Here is a 22,978-nt window from a genome sequence, read left to right on the forward strand (position 1 = left end):
GCTACTCACAACAAGCATAGCAGCAGTCAAAAGTTTGGACGGAGTTGATTCGACATATGTTTTTTATAGTCTTAAAGGCATTTTGATGTAAAGGCTTGAAGATAATGTTTATGTGTGAATTTCTTTCTTTTGATATCTTCACTATTATTCCAATCAGTGGACAGTTTACTGAATACTGTGCTTAAGTAATTTTTTTGAGTATTGGTACATTACTTGGGTATCAATTTTTTTTGAAAATAGATGTACTTTTAACTCTACATTTCTATGAAGGTTCTTATTGTTCGTTACTTTGAAGCATAGTTCTGAAGTCAGTAGGCGAATTATCTAAAATGCAGTAGGCCATATTGTGTTTGTCACAGGGGAAAAATCAGTCACAGTAAATTACTCCTACGCTGCCAGTCAAGTTCAAAGTTCCTCACCGGAGCACCTGTGGCCACATCTAAAGTCCATGTTGTTTTGTTTACCGCACACTTCATCAATGCCTTCAAAAATGCGCCATTCAGCCTGAGAAAGCTTATCAATGAATGTAAACATTTGTTTAATTCTAGGAAACATTTTAAACGAAGTTGTTTGCGCTTGTAGTAGTTGTGGTTTTTATGCGATGGTTGGACAAATGGCTTTTTATGGATTTTAATGATTTTTTATAGGATTTTTGATTTGCCCGCTATCACATTGGTAGCTGTGATGTAGTGCTCACCACTGACTTATACTATCATATTCGCTGCAGAAGATATGAGATGCGACTTGATAAATTAAAAAGAAAATGTACTTTTGAATGAGTATTTTTAAAACCAACTCAAGTAAAAAAATTGACTGAACAATTTTCACTTGTATTGGAGTAATAATTGACCAGGAGTATCTACATGTTTTGCTCCAAATCTGATTGCAATATATAGAAAATAGTAAAAATAAGGAGAACCCTTCTAAACCTCACTGGTACTGTATTTGCGTTTGGCACTCTGACTTTATGGTGGCCATAAATGATAAAAGTAGTGTATGCAAATGCTTTGCACATTGTTATTATTCCTTGTTATAGTGAGTAGGGAGCAGGAAAGGTATAATGGACTCTGCTTTGATAGATCCACCAGGTGCAGATCAGATGGGCCATATGGTAGAAGGCAAGCAAAATACACCCAAATAAACAAAACTGGTGCACACCCGTGCCATATACACTTCAAGGCCAACAAAACAATACTCACACACATACACAGAAGGCAAAGTGGACAGAATTCCATCTGTGGAGTGTGTGCAGTGTGATTGGGGCCAACTAGCACACCAGATCAAACAGCAGAGCCTGCTGGAATCAGTCAAGAGGCCTTTTAATTAACCTCTAAAAATAAAGCTCACACAGAGCGAGAGGCCTCCAATAAATTGCTGACGATGTGGATCCTTCATCAGAAGGCACAATGGGGCGGAAAAACATGCATAAGCTGACAAATTTCATCCAGGCCCATCAGACATTTGCGAAATAGTAATGGGAGAGTATTTCAATAACACAGGATCATCTACGGCCAGCTTGCATCATGGGAATAGTTAGCCGGAAAATTAAATTTGCATAATTTTCTCCTTCAGCCAAGACATGTTTAGCTGTAAAGTGTTCATTTAAGAGAGAGAATGGGAAAAAAACAAATGTGCATAAGGAAGCATAACTTATATCTACTGGGCTTTCAGTGCAACAGGTTCCCCTTCCTCACTACTTTTCACATTTTTAATAGTGATTACCTTCTTGTTTTAAAAATTAACAAGAGGTTTTGCGCCAGCTTGAGATGGCACAGCCAAAGCATAGACCTTTGGACTGCAACATAAGCGCTCTTCTTTTTCACGTATTAGGGAGGCTGGAAAACAAGAATGTGCTCGTCCTTATCTCAACCATTCCTGGGAAACGTGGGGTGAAAAATGAACATTCGTGTTATGGAGCAGGCACTAGCTTTGGGCGTTAGTGTGATAACATGAAGGTGAGAACAAAGCGGACAGTGAGGTGGCAAGAGGTCAGGGTTAATGTTTATGTACTGTCACTCGCTTTCCTCCAGTTAATCAGTGGGAATAAACCAAACTGAGGTGAAAAAGTCAGCAGTCCTTTTGGGTCAGTGAAGATGTCTTGTGAGTGCAGCTGAACGTAGCAGCAGCTACAGGCTTTGCATTTGCCAATTTAGATTTTAGCAGTTGTGGGTGGCCATAGAGAGCACAGCATGACGTGTGAGTCATTCCTCACAGAAAAATCCATTTTGTGTACACTGATATGTTCTCATCTGCCTGTTCAAGTGTTTCAATGTAAGAATGCAAATATCATGGGCTACGAGCAGTTCATATGAGGCTATCCTTGCAGCAACCAGCACAGAATCCTCCTAGGCCAGCACTTATGTCAAAGACAAGGCGCTGGATGAAAAACAGGAACAGAGAAGATGATGTTATACGGCTTTCAGCAAAAGTTCACAGCAGTGTTAGAGAACTCCAGACATTAACAGCTGGAATTCTACGTAGTTTAGTGCTTTCCTGCTCACACCTGATCAAAATCAACATTTAATTACCAGGTTTATTTGATGTGCTAGAACAAAGAACTCAGCATATAGTGCTAGACATCAGCCCTCTGTTTACAACAGGCATGTCAAACTGGGTTCCTTCCAGGCCACAGCTTTTTCCCTCATCTAACACTCAGAGTTCCATTCACGAAGGCCTTAGCAATTACCTGAAGAGTTGAATAAGGTGTGTTTAATGAGGCAGAATGATGAAGTCTGCATTACTGTGGTCCGTAAGGATTGGAATCTGACACGTGGTGTACAGATTAATGTGTAAATCCTACACTGTAAAAAAAAATCCAGTAAAATCCAGCAGCAGAAGAGCCAAACAAAATGCATTCATTAACAATAAAAGTATTTTTTCTCAATGATTTTTAGAAATACTGCCTTTTACTGTAACTAAACAGGTGCACCAGTTTATCTAGTTATTCTGACATACAGTATTTTGCCAAAAGAAAACAGTAAAATCATTCGAATAAATGCAAAGAAAGGCGATTTGTTTTTTGTGAATTTACGTTATATTTCCGTAAATTAACAACAGCAGTGTTGCAGTAGGTTTAAGTACATGTATTAAAGAAAACAGGTACTGACCATTACATTTTGCAGTACTTTGACAGTTTATTTAACAGTGTATCTTCTGTGAAAATGAAAACTTGACTATCTGATGCAGCAATTTTGAGCCTTGGTGTGGGTTTTGTCTCTCTTGGCTGAAGTCATTGGGGGTTGCCTGCACCTGCATTTTTCTGAAAGCTGTTTTGTGACAGTGTAGTACAAATCACTGAAATTGTGTTTCTGCCGTTCTCAAAATATGTCCTCTTCCTCTGCAGCATATAACGTAACTAACTAGGTCCATTGTTTGCACAGGTTCAGGCATCTTTGGAGGAGCAAGCATTTATTGAGGCCTGGGGACAGAAGGCTAAGGACACCTTCAAAGATGCACTCATGGACACCTTTACCAATCAGGAACTGAAGACACTCATCAAAAAGATCAATGTGCTGGGACCTGCCAACCTCCCTACAACAGAAAGAGAAAGGGTTGGTCTGCATGCTTTCATCCAAGCACAGATGAGCACTGATCTGAGTAACAACACAAAATGCATTTTGACATTTGACATGAGGTACATGTTTAATAACCTGTATCATCCACCACACTGGATGCCATAGTGCTATAGTTATTAGATCATTGAAATATTTCATTGTTCTTGAAATAACTATTTATGGACCAGGGATGCATCGCCAGCTATTGACCACTTTTGGTGCTGTGCAGCTAAAACACATGCCTCAAAGTGGCCTACTATTGTTTTTAAACCTATAAAAATTCAACTACAGGAATGAAACCCTGTGTTTTTAATTTTTTTTAAGTATTGAAATTATCTCATCTCATCTAATATTTGGTGCGTAGCTTGACAAAGTGCATGAAGTACTTGGTTACCATGCCAATCTCATTGGTTTCCAGCACAGCTCCTCCAGAACGAGAGAGAACAGAGAGCATCAGTAGTTGATGTATCAGTTATATGTGTGGAAGTAATGCCTTTCCATGTGCCTGTCATTGACACAAACATAGCATAGTTAAAGCACAGCTGGTTATATCACCTATCTATATGGTTCAGACTTGTTGCCATGTTGATGATCTAGTTCAACACCTCACAGTCACCTCAGATAAAATGATTTAAAAAAGGTACATTCTCAGTGGATGTACCTTTCATTCCCATTGTATTGTCACAACCAGCAACACTACGTACTGGTGGTATTTGTTATATAGCATATGTACAGCCATGCAGGGGTTAACAGCCATCCCATAGAGCAAGAATGTTTAATTGACTTCCTTCCAGGCCACAGCGCTGCAGAGACTTACATTTCCCCTTGACTAACACTCTTAATTCAATTCAAGGCCTTGCTAATTAGTTGAATCAAGTGTCTTTTTTTCTTGTTGGGATGTTCGAATACTATTAAATGATTACTAATAGCTGAATGAATCAGGGCTTCCCAACCTATTCTGGTCTGAACAGCCCAGAGCGGCTTTGACAGATCAGAGTTGGAGCTCCGGAATAGAGGGGTGGAGGATAATGATACAACACACAGGATCAGCCTACGTTTTGTCTTGAAATGATGACTGATAGACTTTTGTATGTTTTGCGTTTTAGTACAATACCATCTTGAGTCAGATGGACAACATCTACTCCACTGCGAAACTGTGTCCTAAAGAAGAAGAGTGCTGGTCTTTGGAACCTGGTGAGTAATTTCCACTGCATTTCAGTCACCACAGTTTATTGACTCAACAAGCCACATCTAATTGTGGCCTCTTTGACCTTTTACTCTGGACGTTTTTGTATTTCTGAGATGTAAACAAGGAGTAAAACAAACACACAAGGAGGAGGCAGGATGGCATTGACCCAGCAGGAAAAGAAAGAGCAGGAAAAGGAACATTAGCTTGAAGAGGCCTCTGATGTATATCCGAAATGTACTTCATGCCTAAACTGGAAGAACACGATCAAAACAAGCTAACTTCTTCTTTGATAACAGAGTCTCAGTCCTAGACATAACACAGGCATCCGTCCAACCTTGACCCTTCTTATGAAGAGGCATTGTTCCAGAATTTATATACAGCCCTCCATTTACTCGACAATAATGCATTTTCAAGTGGTCATGCATTTGACTTGAGCAGTCAGGATATCACTGAACAGTAAAATCTAATTTCGTCTCTTTCCCCTTATAGTTTCTTTGAATTAAGTAACGACAATTTCTACTGGCTTCTTTCTTCCTTTTCTTTTGTGATGGTTTTAATATCGCTGTGCCCTAATTTGCACTTCAAAAGGACAAGCATAGATCAAGCATGGAGCACTTGCATAGAGCACTTGCCATACACACAAATACACACATACTGAAAGCAACAACAGGTGAAACTAGGTCTCTCTCTTGCTTATGTTCTTTGCCAAAGCTTTCTTTCACAGCATTTAAGCCAACACTGTCTCTGTATTTCCAGAGTTGAAGGAGATATTGGCTAACTCCCGGAGCTACAAGAGGCTACTGTATGCCTGGGAGGGCTGGCACAATGTCTCTGGAAAGCCACTCAAGGACCTTTACCCTGAGTTTGTGGAGCTCAGCAACAAGGCCTCCACTATGGATGGTGAGTATATTATTCTAGATGGAGAGTCTTATTCAGAGAGTGAGAGAGACTGTATGCATATGTAACACTGAAAACACAGAATTACCACAGGAATCAGAAGAAGAAGCAGAATTTAACATATTTGCATATTGTTGAAGCTGTCTTATATGAGTGCAGACTAAATCATATTATTAACCATATTATTAATTATTAATTCACTAAAGTGACAGTTATGGCTGGCAGCAACAAAAAATGTTGTACTTTTATACCAGAATTATTACTCACTCAAAGCTCACTGAAAGGGACATTCTGTCAAAAACACTATATTTGTGTTTGTTAGTGGAAATATTTTAACCCCTTAAAATCCCAGGCTTATAACATACTAAGGCTTTTAATTCAGTAACTACAGGGACTTCAGTGCAAACTGGTCGCACTATTCTTAGCTTATAGATGTGTGTAATAAAACTTTGGGTCTGCTGGCGGGCCCATGGCCATGTAAGGGGTTAATAGCATTTGAATTAGCCAAACAGTTACTGTTGTGCATCTTATTTTGTGGAAAGAAAAGCATCCTTTAAATTTTTAGCATGTTTTTGTAATTTACGTAAGTGTTGATTTTGAATTAAATACTTCATCTCATGTAATTAATTGCTTAACCGTTATCAATTATCTATTTGCGTAGTTATGTTTAGATAGTATGTTTAGATAAATCATGTTACTAATTGGACTTTTAAAGGTTAATATAAACCTTTATATACATTCACTGTAAAATCACAGTAAATTGCTGGCTACTGAGCTACTTGCATTACTATGATAGATGTTGTGTAAAAGTACAGAAGATTGCTGTATTTTAGTTACAGTGTATTACTGTAAGTGAATTAAGAGTAAAAATGTTTACGTATTCATTATTAAGAGTCCTGTCAAAAAAATATGTCTACTTTCACATCTGTTCCAAATCCACAACTTACAAGAGGACAAAGTGTTTTGTTGATTTCTTCCATGTTTCTTCTTCAGTTTTGAACTGTGCACTGGGTTGATGCCCATGAAGCTTCTGGAGCAAGACGACAAACTTTCTGTTTTCTACTCATTTTTGTATTGTTGCCCCAAGTCACATGAACTGAAGTCTTTTTACCCACTGTTTTAAAAAGACTTGCTGTTCTATGTTTCTGTGGTTGGTAGACAGGAAAAAAAAAGTACTGGTAACCGTAACAGTTGTAATATAGACCAGTGTTAGTTAACCCCTTAAATGGCCAGGGCCCACTGGCGAGCCTAAAGCTTTATTACACCCTTCTCTAACCTAAGAATAGCTCAGCAAATTTACACTGAAGCCTCTGTAGTTACTGAACAATAAGCCTTAGTAAGTACTACGCCAGGAATTTTAAAAGTTAACTAATGTAACAATATCTGACCCAGTGTAATTTGTCTGGCTCCATTTTAACTCTCAGTTGCTGTCCAATCCCATAATGCTGTGCGGTACAGCTTCACAGTAATTTGCTGGGTTATTACAGAAAATATCTTAAGATTATGTTGATTTCTCAAAAAAAAAAAAATGTGTAAATGTGTAAGTAATTGATAGTGTACTGCACTGGTCATTTAGGGAGACTTACTGCATTCTGTACGTAATTGGCTGTAATGTTTTCAGTGTTTTTATGTTTATGTTGACCCCAAGAATAGTAGCCATTGCCTTAGGTTCAATGGACATCCACTTAAACCAGTATTCAATAAAACCACCACTGTCATTTCCAGGTTTTGAAGATACTGGTGCTTACTGGCGTTCCTGGTATGAGTCTCCCACATTTGAGCAGGACTTGGAGATCCTGTTCAAAGAACTGCAGCCTCTTTACCTGAACCTGCATGCCTTCGTCCGGCGCAAGCTCTATGACTTTTACGGTCCCAAGTACATCAACCTTAACGGACCAATACCTGCCCATCTTCTCGGTCAGTTACTACTGTGGACGTTGTGCAACATGTGTAGTTCTAAAACATGCCAGTTTTGTTAATACAGACAGATTCTGATGGAGCTGTTGGATCTGTGCAGGAAACATGTGGTCACAAACCTGGAATAACATCTATGACATGATGATTCCGTTCCCTGATAAGCCAAATGTGGATGTCACTAGCAACATGGTTGCACAAGTAAGCAAAACTAACGGTGGCCATTGTTCTGCAAATGAAATCATGCCTCCTTCTGAAGCCCTTTAGTTGAATTAGGCTTGATTAGATTAAAATGTGAACTTTTTTAATGTGGTTTGTTTCTAGTTTTTATATTGTGTATCTTGTGTTGTGATACAGCCATTTGTAAACCCACGGGCAAATTTTCAGAAATGGACAATAAAGGTATCTAGCTGTCCACATTCTATGCTAGAAATCCTGGAAGTGACTTTCCAGGAACACTGAATACATGTTTATTGCATTTTCACAGGGCTACAATGCCACCCACATGTTCCGTGTGGCTGAGGAGTTCTTCACTTCTCTGGGACTGCTGGAGATGCCCCCCAAGTTCTGGGAGAAGTCCATGCTGGAGAAGCCCGATGGCCGAGAGGTGGTGTGCCATGCCTCTGCCTGGGACTTCTATAACCGCGAGGACTTCAGGTGAGGAATCTGTGGTAAACTTCATACTTTATTACAGTGTGATCCCACTCTTACAGGATGGAGCATTTATAGAATAGTTTTATTTGGGAAAGTACTGTAATTTAAGTAAATGCCAGCAAGGGATGGATTTCTCTAAATCATCTTAGATTGAATCTGAAGCATCTGAGATAAGAATTAAAGCTGATTCTTAAATGGTAGAGCGAACATGATTCTACCAATTAAGATGATGTTAACGCTAACATGGATCTGCAGTGTCTGTAGTTTTTACAAGTTTGACTGAAGTAATTCTGAAGTCAATACCCTTCTGTAATTGACTGGACCTAGAGCTCCCCCAGTAGTAGTAGTCCTGTTCCAATACTGCTAACAGACATGTTCTGTAACACTGAGGTGTCCACCTGGGGTGTGACCTTTCAATCTAAGCAATTTGTGGGAATTTGGAGAGATTATGCAGATGTTTTATCCTGTACTAATCAGTCAAAACGCTTACAACTTGACCTCTCCATGCTCCACCCTTCTTTCTTTCATAGAACTGTTGAAAGGTTGGACAAGTTTTACAGAACACTGGCAAAGCCCAAGGATACAGGGTTTAAAAGATGGTCAGAGTATGGTTTAACCAAACTGTATCAGATGTTGGACAGGGGTAACCTTAAGACATTTGAACAGCTAGAAAATGAATTTGCTCTTCCCAGAACAGACTTTAGATATTTACAATTGAGACATTTTCTAAGTACACACAAAGAATGGGAAAAACTTACAAAACCTACACATATAGAAAATTATTTCATGGAATTACAAATGAAGAATGGAGGGGAAAGAATAATTTGTAAACTGTATCAAATATTCATGTCTATGAACCTAAATAATTCTTTAAAAATGAAGCAGAGATGGGAATCAGAACTAAATGTGGATATAAAACAGAGTACTTGGAACGAAATATGCACCGATGCAAGTCTAGTGACCAATTCAAACATCTGGAGAGAACTCAAATGGAAAGTCATCACCAGATATTTCCGAATGCCAGAAATAGTGTCGAAGATGGGTCTGACACATGACAGTTCATGTTGGAGAAATTGTGGAGCACAAATTGAAAACCATACTCACATATTTTGGCTGTGCCTTATGTTACAGATATTCTGGAACGAAATATTTGATGCTCTTAAGGAAGCGTTTCAGCAGAATATTCCACAAGATCCTAGAGTAGCAATATTGGGAGTAATACCGGATAACTTAGAGGGGAGATCCAAGAAATACCTTCAAGGAATAGTACTAACGGTAGCTCTGAAATGTATTACAATTAAATGGATGAATCCAGACCCTCTCACATATAATTTATGGATCCAAAAGGTGTGGGATGTCTACCAAATGGAACAAATAACATACTTATTAAGAATTCAAAAAGATACATTTACGAAGAGATGGAGCCCTGTAATAGATCTACTAATGCAGTGAGAAATATATATATATGTATATATATATATATATATATATATATATATATATATATATTTATATATATATATATATATATTTTTTCCCCTTAATGATTGTCTAATTAATTATTTGTTTATTTATTTTTTGACAATCATGTTCTGTTCTCACATTATTTTCATTATTTTTGTTATTGACTACTTTTACTTTGAAGTGGATTCCCTTTGTTGCTTATTTGTGTGATAATTAAGATTGAAGAGTGTATAGATATAACTTGTATTCTGATAGGATTTTTTTTTCAAAAAAAAAGAACACTGGCAAAAACACCTTTCAATCTAATGAAAAATATTTGTTATATTTGTTTAGAGTTGTTAAGACCTACATAACGTTGAGTTTGCAAGAGACCTGAAAACTCAAATGTACTTGAGTAGAAGTATTATAATTTGCAAATAGAAAAGTACAAATCTCTCAAAATACGATCTGAGCACATTCCCCGAGTAAAAGTAACTTGTTACTGTCGTCCTCAGCCTTTCACAGTCCTACAAAAAAATTGACATCAAAATTGCACTGACAAAATGTTTCTTTCTAGTTTGAAATGGATTATTGACAGTGTTCTGTCCAAATTTGCAACATTTTCTACAAAAGTATGCAATTATGAGTGGAACATTAATAGGTCACATATGTTACAGAATTTCCCCAAGTAAAACTAATCCAGCTCGAATAGGGCTTATGATAAATGAATATATCCTTTTGTTTTTGCATAACACACAGTCCCTGATCAAAGGAGAAGGGAAAAAAAAGTTAAAAGTCAAAAGGATTGACCCAAAATGACTTGGAAAAAAGTCAACATAACATAAGCCTAGTGTCATATAAAGTCTTTGTCTGTGACAGGATCAAGCAGTGCACTATAGTGACTATGGAGCAGCTCTTCACTGTACATCATGAGATGGGCCATGTGGAGTATTACCTGCAGTACAAAGACCAGCCGGTTAGCTTCAGGCGTGGAGCCAACCCGGGCTTCCATGAAGCCATTGGAGACGTGCTGTCTCTTTCTGTCTCGACGCCCAAACACCTGCACACTATTGGCCTTCTGGAAACACTGGCTGATGATAATGGTAACTAGAAAGGAATAATCCTTGATCAGTTGAACTCAATGATGTGGTTGATTAAAAAGAACTGATGAACAAATGCTTTTGTGTGTTTTAGAGACCGACATCAATTACCTATTAAAGATGGCTTTGGAGAAGATAGCATTCCTTCCTTTTGGATACCTCATTGATCAGTGGCGCTGGGGTGTGTTCAGTGGACGTACACCGCCTGAGCGCTACAATGCAGAGTGGTGGTACCTCAGGTAAGTTATTCTAGGCTGTACCTTTATTCTGATACTATGATAATATCAGAGAAGAATCTACTGAGACCAAGGCTTTTCAATGTTGCTAGCTACATATCGTATCTCACGGTCACTTGACTTAGTGTGTATACATAGCTTGATATATAGCCTCTTTTTACTATAATATTCGTTTATATGGCAAATGCAATGAGGTATATGTTGTCAGAAAATCCCTGAATAACTTCAGCCATGATTCAGTAGCTAGTATTGTACTCTGCAATGTTAAGACAGCTGAAGCCACGAACTTTCTGCTTAGCCTACCAATCAGATTTGATCCTATTTAGCAGGAGTACCTATGTAAATACACATTTGTGAGTGAGTGTGGGGAGGTCATTTAATCTGAAACATATCTTATTCCTGTACTTTATAGGACAAAATACCAAGGCATCTGTCCACCAGTAAGACGGACAGAGGAGTTCTTTGACCCTGGGGCAAAATATCATATCCCAGGAAATACTCCCTACATCAGGTGAGATTATAATCTGATGCCGCTACTATGAGAGTTTCACTCATCTTCAACATCTTTAATGTCTCACAGTATCAAAACCCTGCACTGTTTAAGCCAATGATGAATCTTTCATGACTATTAAAAGATGATCATATTGGACCAGTTTTGGCATTTGGGTACACTTAAGTGCCTGTAATTACTGAATAATAAGCCTTAATATGTAAAGAGCCTGGGATTTTGTGCTAACTAGTTTTTAAATCTCTTGATGTAAATCATAGATCTCTGAATAAATTACGTTCCAAATCATGCCTTAAGATCATCCAATGCAAGTTCTCCATATTCCATGTATGAGACTTTAAAAGAATGGCGACGCAGCCTTTTTGTTTTTATGCACCAGATCTAACATTAAATATTCTTCAGGCTTCTTCCATCTGTGGTTTGGAAAAACAACTAAAAAACCGAACCTCTTCACTTTAGTATTTCATTAGGTATTATTATTACATACTTTCAGTGGAACGATCTTTATACTTACTTTATACTTTTACATTATTGTAATTGTTGTACTTTTTCTGTTTTTTCCATTTTTTAAAATGTATTTAATGTTTTACATCTTTGTCTTTTTTATCACTTTTTTGTTACATTTTTATCATTTGCTTATTTTATTTGTTGACAACCTTTTGTTTGCTTTCTTTCTGATGTTTTTCACATTTCACTGTAAAGTACTTAGAGCATTTTAAATGTATGACATTTATTACATAAATAATAATAATAATATGTTATCTTGTAGGTACTTTGTGAGCTTCATTCTGCAGTTCCAGTTTCATCAGAAACTTTGCCAAGAGGCTGGGCACGTTGGACCCCTGCACAAGTGTGACATCTACAGATCAGCGGAGGCTGGAGCTGTTTTGGAGTACGTACTAAACCAGAAGATTACCTTGAGCTGCTCAGATGCAGTACTGCTGTTATTTTCGCTCCGGCAAAGAAGTCAATATGCACTACCATAAAGTTTGGAGACACCATACTTTAAAAAATGTTTTTACACAAATAAGCAGGTTTGCAGTAACGTAGCATATTTGACACAAAGCAGATATGTTTTGAGGTAAACAGTATCGCACGTGAATACATGTTCCAATATTTGAGTGCTATCTTGGGAATAATGCCAAACCCCACATATTTAGACTCTTGTAGGGATGCACACTGTATGTTGGGTCAAATATTTTCAGAATGAGCTTTTAAAAATAGCTTGTAAAAGAAAAGTGTCAGATCACTCTTCGTACTGTGGAAATAACCGTGAAAATCAAACATTGCTACAAAACGTTCAGAACAAAATACAACTTGTCCCCAAACTTTCAGTACATCTGTAATATGTAACGCTTACTTAACAGGTGAGTATTGAGAAATATTTTAACAAAAAAAGCTGAGCAAGGAGGAGAACTCGTAGTTCAGGTATGCCCTGGTATGTGCACATGCACAGAGAAGCGCTGAAATGACATCTCAGAGAAGTGCAGTTTGGTCGATATTTGAGTAAAAGAAATTATTCGAGTCTGCAGTGTGTGTTTTCAAAGTATGTTTAATCCCTTTTGCCAACAATTATGGTTTCTTTTGTCAGTCGGTTCACTGTTATTCTCCTGCGGACTGTATGAAAAACAGCTGGTAGGCTGTAGTGTGTTCTGACTGAAAAAATGTGGTTAGCTTTGGGAATGTAGCAACAAACATTTTGGTTTCCTCTCTTTGTGTTTCTCTGCTGCACTAGAATAACTTTATTTGATTTTCCCTCTTAACACTCAAAAAATCACACTGAAGAACCTCCTCTCTCTTATGTAGATTATCGCTTCATTGCCTTGTTCATATGATTATATCTTTAGGCAGTTTTGTCCTCATCTAACAACATGGAATACTCCTAGGTGATTGGGCTGCTTTACTGAAAATAGTTGCTACAGTCTCCAGTAACAGCTGTTTTCAGAATGTATACATGCCTAGTGCTAAGACCACCGCTGTACACAGAGGTCGGACAAATGAATATAAATTCTTTCAGTAATAATTTTTTCAGTATTTACCCACTCATTGCCTTCAGTACAGCTTTAGAGAGTTTTGCTTTCAGTGTTTCAAAGAAATGTGCAGGAATATTTTTCCACAGGTTTTGTCATAGAGGTTTGTTGCATTTTTTGTAATCCGGTTCACTGTTATTCTCCTGCAGACTGTATGAAAAACAGCTGGTAGGCTGTAGTGTGACCTGTTGGAGCGAAAAAGCTGTAGTTATTTATGCTTTAGAGTTAATGTGTCCTTCCACCCCTCCATGTCAGCACCAAAGTATATTTCAAATCTGTAAGAATCACTGAATTTCATCCAGTCCTGTAACAAATCTAGCCTGAAATTGTACACACTCATGTTGGTTTGAGCATGATAGTCTACTCTTAGATGCTCATCCCAAGTGAAGTTCTTCAATTAAAATAGCTCATTTTAAAGCTTAGTAGTTTTTAAAGAAAAAGTATCAGATTGGTGGCTGAAGCTTTCAATATAGGTAAAGAAAAAGTGGTACTGGGCCATCTTTGTTTAGAATGCATTCTGATGCTTACTGGCTTCTTGGAAGTGAATGTTTTCTTTGCTTGTGTTTGACAGGAAAGTCTTGCGCGCTGGCTCATCTAGGCCCTGGACGGAAGTGCTTCAAGATGCTTTGGGCACAAACAAAATGGATGCCAGTCCCCTGATGGAATACTTTCAGCCTGTAACCGCATGGTTAGAGGAACAGAACAGGCTGACAGGTGAAACGCTGGGCTGGCCTGACTTTGACTGGATGCCACCTGTTCCAGAGGGGTACCCAGAAGACGTTGGTAAGGAGCAGAAATAATATTAAATACACCATAAGAGTAAGAGTCAGAATCTTCATTCGTCAAGTACAGATGTACATAGAATTTTTCTTGGCCATGGTGTGAACTGAAATAAGAAATTACAGATAACAGATAATATCACTAGTAGAAGTATCTCTAATAGAAATAAATAAATGTCTAGTATGAACAGTTGCATTATAAATAGGATGTGCGTGGAACTGTACATTATAACTACGAATTGTACATGAAAATACTAAAAGTAAATGGCATTATAAAGTTATATTTCTTAATACTAAGTTGACTACATTGCCATGTTTCTTACTCCCAGCTGACAAAATAACCGATGAGACGCAGGCAAAACAGTTCTTGGATCAGTACAACTCCACAGCGGAGATTGTCTGGAACGCTTACACTGAGGCTTCATGGGCCTACAACACTGATATCAATGAAGAGAACAAGCAAATTATGGTGAGGTTCCAAGTTCATTTTTACATCCGCTGCTCTGACTACTGGTTATTCGGTCTCTTAACGTGCAATACTAAGTACTGTGCAAAAGTCAGAGACCACCTTTCATTTATTTAATTTCCAATAAAAGTTAAGTGACCCTCATTAGTCTCACAACGGGGAAATTTCACCTCCACATTCTAACACTTTCTTGGAGCAATGTGCAGCCCTATCCATGGCAACCAGGGAGCAGTTGGGGGTTAGGTGCCTTACTCGAGGGCACTTCAATCACGTACTGTCGCCTCAGGGGATCAAGCCGGCGACCTTCCGGTCACAAGGCTGGTCCCCTAACCTTCAGCCCCCTTAAAGTGGCCATTAAGTAAAAGTTATACATGTTATCAGCATCAAGAAAGCAATAAAGTAGAAAACATATTTTTACCAAATGTTATTAAGTGAAATTATCTGACCATTTTGGCAATCATATTACATTTTAATTACCCCAACACTGGCGCTATCTACACTAACATTAATGCTAGCATTATGCATGGTCTTCAGAGATGGTGCAGCACTCTGTTCTGACTGAAAAAATGTGGTTAGCTTTGGGAATGTAGCAACAAACATTTTGGTTTCCTCTCTTTGTGTTTCTCTGCTGCACTAGAATAACTTTATTTGATTTTCCCTCTTAACACTCAGAAAATCACACTGAAGAACCTCCTCTCTCTATTATGTAGATTATCGCTTCATTGCCTTGTTCATATGATTATATCTTTAGGCAGTTTTGTCCTCGTCTAACAACATGGAATAGTCCTAGGTGATTGGGTTGCATTGAATTTACTGAAAATAGTTGCTACAGTCTCCAGTAACAGCTGTTTTCAGAATGTATACATATTTTGAAATATCTTATTTAACATCAGCACATGCTAATTTGTATTCTCATGGGGCCCTGGCTCATGGCAGCCTACCTTTGCCTAATGCTAAGACCACCGCTGTACACAGAGGTCGGACAAATGAATATAAATTCTTTCAGTAATAATTTTTTCAGTATTTACCCACTCATTGCCTTCAGTACAGCTTCCATTCTTTTAGGGAGTCTTGCTTTCAGTGTTTCAAAGAAATGTGCAGGAATATTTTTCACACCTCCAAGGTTTTGTCACAGAAGTTTGTTGCACTTTCTGTTTCTCACGATCCAAGTAATCCCAAACACATTCAGGACATGGATGTCTGGACTCTGTAGCAGCCAGTCCATTGTTCTGAGAACCAGTGGCTTCTTTGTTTGATTTACAAGCTTTCTTCTTTTTTGTCTGTTTTCTTGTATCTTATTTCTAATCTTCACCATGAAGAATTAATAACTTGCACTTAATAGCTGTTTCAAATGGACATTAAATAAATTAAGGGTGGCTTCTGACTTTTGCACACTGTATGTAAGTTATATGTCTAATATGTATTTTATCTCTAGCTGGAGAAAAACCTGGAGATGGCCAACCACACAAAGACCTATGGACTGGAGGCCCGCAAATACGACACTACTGACTTTCAGGACCCTTCAGTAAAAAGGATTCTTAAGAAACTTAGTGATCTGGAAAGGGCCGTGCTGCCTGATGCTGAACTGAAGGAGGTAGGAGAAAAAACAAGATCAAGACCAAGATTTTTGGAACGTTGACACAAAATGCTAATTACTAATGTAACTGTGGTTGTGTGGGTAGTGGATGACCGCCAGGGGCGATTCTTACCAAGTGAATGTTTCCCTACGTACGCAGCTCAGACCAAGAGGTTTGTATACCCAATGAGAGATGTCACCCTGCATGTGATGTCACGAGGTCTATATCATCCTGTGACTCACTGCAAACGTCCTTAGTTACCTGGATCTTCTGGTGCACTCCAATTGACAAGGAACCCTGGTGGTCATCCACTACTCACATAGCCACAGTTACCTTTATAACTAGCCTTATGTTTTGTATGTGATTCTTACCAAGTGGATTACTTGTGCCCACAACGTAACGAGGAGAACATCAGTCGCAGCCTGTGGTGTGGGACAAGATTGACAGGTCTGATAACTATGTGTAATAAGTGCGTAGACTTATTTTGTTCCATGAGTTTCAACGGAGTGCCGCATATATAGTCCAGCACCATGGGGCGCTCCCAGGGTGGTGGCTGGGACAATAGGGGTGGGCAAAGCCTCTATGCCCTTCTCAATAAGGCCACAGTCAGCATGTGGGTGCCCAGAGATGTGCTGTCGCTCTGAGCCAGAGGGAGATCTCTCCGTCTCCAGTTGCTCCTGTAGGAATGAAAGCGTATCTCTTTGGTTCTTCGGGTAACAGCCCAAGAACTCCTGCCACTTGTGCTTGTATAGGGTGCAGGTAGAAAGAGCTCTCACATTTAGGATCGAATTCTTGAATCCTGGAGAGCACAAAGACAGCTCTGAGTTGGCCCTAAGGGCCACAGCTGGAGAAACTGTGGTCGTGAATGCCACATCTGGCTCCACAGGTTGGGAGAGAAGGTCCTTCTGTACTGGGCGTTCCCATAGAAAGGAGGGACAAAAGCAGAGGACCAAGAGGACCTGATGTTCTTCTTTATGAACTCTGTTAAGGGGAGCTGGAATTAGAGGCAGCAGGGGAAACGCATATAGCAGCATACACCACTTCCACCTGTGATGCCATACTGCAGCCTATCCTGTAGTAGATGCCCCACTGTGTGCTGGCAGCTGACCTATCAAATTTACAGACATGAGGAACTGTAAGGACTGGCATGGTCTGAGAGCTTGCATGGAATACAGACTAACTCATGCATCCAGCTCGGTCAGTGAAGCCACCATCATTTGGGAGTTCAGTGTCATGTCGATAAACTATGTCATCTGTCACAGGGACAGTTTCCTCTTCTCCCAGTTCACAGATAGGCCCAGTGCTTGAGCGTGGTCCAGCAGCCTCCAAGTATCCTTGAGTGCTCGCTCTTTGGAGGAGGCACATGCTGATCATCCAAAGGCTCCTTGAGGGATGTTAGGGCATCTTGCATGCACTTTGAATTGGAACACTGTGCTCTGAAATGCAAACTGGAGAAAATGCACTAAGAGTAGCGGAACTGCTGCCTGTATCCTGTTGACATGATATGCCATCCTGGTAATTGTGCCCTGGAAAAGTTGTGACTAAGTCCGTGTCTCTATATTCCGCACTGGGGCAATGCGGGTCAGGGCACATCCCTTCATCTGGTGACACCACTTTAGAAGCAGCAGAAGTATCCACTACTGGTATTGAAGCTAGGTCATGAGAAGCAGCATCTGCCAGCACCAGTTCTGGCAAGCTTGTTCAATTCTGATGAGAACTCGAGTGAAACCCTGCCACATATCCATCCACAGGGGATGCGCCTACGAAGGAGGGGGTGTGCATATATAGATGTGGAGTCTATAACAGTAGTCCGGAGTGGACAAAATGTTTTTGAGGCTCTGGCACTAAGAATTGTGTTGCCGGGCTGCGCAGTCGGTCTGATAGCAAGAAGAGAAAAGAGGAAGTTTGCAGTGAATCACAGGACGTTATAACCCTGTGGACATCACGTGCAGGGGTCACATTGTGACTCCTTGGGTATACAAACCTCTCGGTCTGAGCTGTGTACACTGGGAAACATCTACTTGTAAGAACCACCCCTGGCAGTCAGGAGATATGAAACATAATTGATATTTTCTCTGATATATGATAGAAATACTATCCTAAACACTATGATATGCTAGAGCTTCTACATCTGTTTTGTGCTTTTTTTTTAGTATAGCTATGAGCACTGCCGTAGGAACTAGGTAAGATGGGTGGGGTGTGTCTCACTCTGTGTCTCACACTGGAAATAGTTGCATTTGTCCCACCCAAAAATTATATCGTGGGTAGAAAAAAAAAATATTTTAAAAGCGCAATGCAGAGGGTAGCATGTTTTTCCAGCAAATCAAACAACCTTACCATTTCATGCTGTGTTGTGTGTTGGGTGGTGCTGGGCCTTCTTTTAGCCGTTGTTAAGGCTTGTGTTGTGAGGTGCCTGTTCAAAAATGAAGAGCTTTTGCCTAAAAATAAAACATGTTATGTTTGAATATCCTCCAATCACAAGCTTCACTGGCCTGAGCGTTCACCTCATTGGAGTGTTTGGATGGTAGTGAGGTTAGCTTTCACCTGTTTTGAACTTGGGCTCAGTAACGAGAGCACAACGAATAGCAACACGGCTAATCATAACTATGAAAACGGCTTGTGTGTAAGTTCTTGTTATGGCAACATACCAGGAGAGTTTGGGTTAGCAAACGTTAACATTAACTATGCTCAAGTTGTCCAAAAACACCCTAAAACATCAGGTAACATTAGCCTCTGGCCACATCTCTAACCACATATTGCCACACAAAATAGTATGTAAAATTGTACCCCACCATCAGAAGTGCTTTCAGTAAAGTTGGTGTAGTACGGAAAGTTCCATAGTGAGTTGTTTGTTAGTCTTGTCTCAGACTTAATACTAGAACTGTCTCAGTGGTTTAATGTAAACTGCTTTGTCAGATTATTTCAGCATAATGTCACAAAAAAGATAAATAAACCACCACAGGACACAATGCTACTGATGTTTTTAAAAGTGTAGCCTTAAGCCTTATTACCGGATTGGTTTTTATGTTTAGATGGAGTAATGCCAGTTACCTCAGGACATCTGTAATGTCTAAAACATTTAATTAGCCATTATTTTGTTTCTAGCATGGTCAGTGTATTGCAAAAATAAATGTAACATATTGTATTAGATTTTCATGAAGTTTTGTGCAGCCACTGCTAACCCTGCTTTCTCTCTTTCCACAGTACAATAACTTGTTGGCCTCTATGGAGACTACATACAGTGTAGCTAAAGTCTGTAAAGATGAAAATACCTGTCTACCTCTTGATCCAGGTAAGTTCACTTCAGTAGGACATAACATTTACTGGCATAAGCTTACAGTCTTATAATTGAATTAAATAATTAACAATGGGTCTTCCGGTAAATGTGACGCGTCAGTGTGAAGAACCATTGTACATTCTTTTCCAGTTTACTTCAAACTCTGATACTGAAACATGACTGTTTTGCAGCTAAATGATGGTTAAAAAAATTTTCATGCACACTTTCCTGATTAACTTTGTAGGGGAAGCCAATTTGAAGCAGTCTTACAGTGTTTATTTTTCAAGCTGTACTGTAGTGTGTTAGTCTCACAGTTTGGTCTGTGTGTTTTTTTTTTTCCTCAGACCTGAATAGGATCATGGCTGAGTCCAGAGATTATGATGAGTTACTGTTTGCCTGGCAAGGCTGGCGCAATGCTTCAGGAAGAGAACTGCGCCAGAGCTATGAGAGATATGTAGAGCTCGCCAACTTGGCTGCCCGCAGTAACGGTAAGAGCCACAGAATGAAAGCTGCCTCTGTGGGAGTGCGACCTACTACTGTAAAGCTCAATAGAAACATGAGAACTGGGCTGGTTTTGAGGACAATATTGGGAAAATTGGGATTTACTGCTCATGAGTCCATTCATCAGGCTAGATAGTAAACTGTGTGTGTGTGTGTGTGCGTGTGTGCTTGTGTGTGTGTGTGTGTGTGTGTGTGTGTGTGTGTGTGTGTGTGTACACAAAAGTCTCTGAAAAATCCAGATCAGCAAACTGGTCGTTCAAGTTCAAACTCCTTTAAAGAAACTGTACAATCAATGTACAACCAATAAATATTTTAATATAAATTTGAATGGATTCTTGACCCCAGAATCATATCAAAACTGAAAATCATATCAAAACTGAAAATAAACGTGTACAGCCAAAGATGTGTGGACCCTCAACCATTACATCCATGTGTGCTTATTGTACAACCCTGTATCCAAAAAAGTATAATATATAAAATAGTACAAAGACAATGTATGAAATGTTGAATGTGAGAAATTTTATTGTTTTTTGAAAAATATTTGCCCATTTTGAATATGATCCCAACAACATGCTTAAAAAAGTTAGAACAGACAACAAAAAGCTGCTAAAATGGTGTAATGCAAAAAAATACACCTGGTGGTTGATTGGCAACAGATCAGCATCATTAATGGGTATAAAAAGAGCATCTCAGAGAGGCTGAGTCTTTCAGAAGTAAAGATGGGGAGGGGTTCACCACTCAGTCAAAGACTGCACAGGCAAATAGTGCAACAAGAATAACGTTTCTCAAAGTGAAAGAGTAAAGAACTTGGGGATTTCATCATCTACATAATATCATTAAAAGATTCAGAGAATCTGGAGAAATCTCTGTGTGCAAGGAACAAAGCCAAAAACCAGCATTGGCTGGCCATGATCTTGAGGTTCTCAGGTGGGACAGCATTAAAAACAGACACGATTCTGTGGAGGAAATCACTGCATGGGCTCAGGAACACTTAACATTCAAAGACTATCAAGCTTGTTATCTGCGCACAGTTGAAATGCCAGCATCTCTGTTGGTCTGGAGGTGCATTAGTGCACATGGCATGGGTGACTTGCACATCTGTAATGGCACCATTAATGCTGCACGATATATACAGGTTTTGGCAACATATTCTGCCATCCAGATGACGTCTTTTTCAAGACAAGCAAGACGCTGCCAAACCTCATACTGCACATATTACAACAGCATGGCTCCGTAGTAAAAGAGACTGGGTGTTACCAGATCTGGCTGATCTGTTGTTGCTCTTAAATGTTTCCACTTCACAATAAAAGCACTTACAGTTGACTGGGGCAGCTCTTGATGTTACCTGGTGACGTTGTCCATGTCATAATATGTAATACTCCTTAGACAGTGTTAGGAAATTGTATTTTGCATTCATATGCTCCTTTTGACTCACTATCAACAGGTCACGCAGACAATGGGGCTTTCTGGCGCTCCTTATATGAAACACCCACCTTTGAGGAGGACCTGGAGGCGTTATGGAAAGATCTACAGCCCCTTTACCTCAATTTGCACACTTATGTCCGCCGCGCTCTCTTCAAAAAGTACGGAGCAAAACACATCAACCTCAAAGGGCCAATTCCAGCTCATTTATTAGGTAAGAATCAGCATTTTCAACGATTTGCCAATGATTACTGCATAATGATGCAGTAATGTTTTTATTTATTACGATTTATATTTAAATTCCACCTTCTGAGAATTATGTTCAGACTTTTCAAAGTGCACACACATGGAGGATTTTAGAACTCCTTTCTTCATGTTGCATCTGCTTTGGTCTTCAGAGGGCCCCTTTAGGCCAGACTTCACTTTTTTGTCATTATTATAATATCATTATTTTTTAAGTGCATCCTGTAAAACTTGCTTGATTGTGTTAAGAGATGAATCATTCATTACATCACTACAAACTGAAAGGTCCATTTGGAAAATAAGTGTAGAATTTGGTGGGCTTATTTTCCCTTGTATTAGAAAAATCATTGTAAAATGCATCTAAAATACTTTGAATTTAGCCTGTAGAAGTAAAATATTATTTCATAGTTTGGATGTGTAGCTTACAGTGCAAATCTGAGTCTGAATACATTTTTTCATGCTTCTTAAGAATGCACATTAATATTCTGCTGCTGTTTGTGGCAACTCCAAAGGAATCTGCAGGATTTAATATGCTTTCAAAAAAACGTCAAGCGTGACTGTGTGTGTGCGTATGTGCAAGCGTGTGTATATATTTACAGCCTTGGCCTGTATCAGTCTGTCGAAGTCTTTTTGAGTGTATTGACACACACACACACACATTACTTCCACATGACTGAAGAAAGAGTTGTTTAGAATTCCAAGCCCAGCGGTTTCCCTCAGTGCCAATACACCAACAGCCACATACATACAGATGTGGGTAGAGTAGCCTAAATCAATATTCAAGTAAAAGTAGTCAAACTTGGGTAAAATAATGACACAAGTAAAAGTACCTTCAAATAAAACAATCTGAGTAAAAGTACAAAGGTTTCAGGTAAAAAATGACTTAAGTACTGAGTAACTTATAGAACTATGAGCACAGAAACTGAAATTTGCAGGCTCTGTTTTTCTCTTTTTTGGATTGTTTTGGTCTAATATAAAATGCTAAAGCTCTAAAGTTGAAATATGACCAAGAACAAAGCAGTACAGATGTTGTCAACAACAAAACAGAATGAAAAACACAAAAAGCAAGTGGCAACAAAACATGAATTGCTAAAATGGAACTGGAGTTGAAGTATTACTGTGTGAAAATACTCTGAGGAGTACAAATCCATGAGTATTTTACTTAAATATATGTACTTGATTAAATGT

General features: G+C 39.0%; 1 protein-coding gene across 1 annotated transcript in view; it reads left to right on the forward strand.

Moving 5' to 3' along the window:
• ace (angiotensin I converting enzyme (peptidyl-dipeptidase A) 1) overlaps positions 1-22,978 on the forward strand; it is a 31,466-nt gene that overhangs the window by 2,144 nt on the left and 6,344 nt on the right. The window contains exons 2-17 of the mRNA XM_036572177.1: positions 3,381-3,551; positions 4,661-4,748; positions 5,500-5,643; positions 7,366-7,557; positions 7,658-7,755; positions 8,042-8,211; positions 10,531-10,754; positions 10,846-10,990; positions 11,400-11,498; positions 12,265-12,387; positions 14,097-14,308; positions 14,634-14,773; positions 16,206-16,364; positions 19,552-19,639; positions 19,969-20,112; positions 21,570-21,761. Coding sequence (XP_036428070.1) covers positions 3,381-3,551; positions 4,661-4,748; positions 5,500-5,643; positions 7,366-7,557; positions 7,658-7,755; positions 8,042-8,211; positions 10,531-10,754; positions 10,846-10,990; positions 11,400-11,498; positions 12,265-12,387; positions 14,097-14,308; positions 14,634-14,773; positions 16,206-16,364; positions 19,552-19,639; positions 19,969-20,112; positions 21,570-21,761 — 2,389 coding nt within the window. The remainder of the gene's footprint in view (positions 1-3,380; positions 3,552-4,660; positions 4,749-5,499; positions 5,644-7,365; positions 7,558-7,657; positions 7,756-8,041; positions 8,212-10,530; positions 10,755-10,845; positions 10,991-11,399; positions 11,499-12,264; positions 12,388-14,096; positions 14,309-14,633; positions 14,774-16,205; positions 16,365-19,551; positions 19,640-19,968; positions 20,113-21,569; positions 21,762-22,978) is intronic.

This window comes from Colossoma macropomum, unplaced genomic scaffold (genome assembly GCF_904425465.1).
Source record: "Colossoma macropomum unplaced genomic scaffold, Colossoma_macropomum, whole genome shotgun sequence".
Lineage (NCBI taxonomy): Eukaryota > Metazoa > Chordata > Actinopteri > Characiformes > Serrasalmidae > Colossoma > Colossoma macropomum.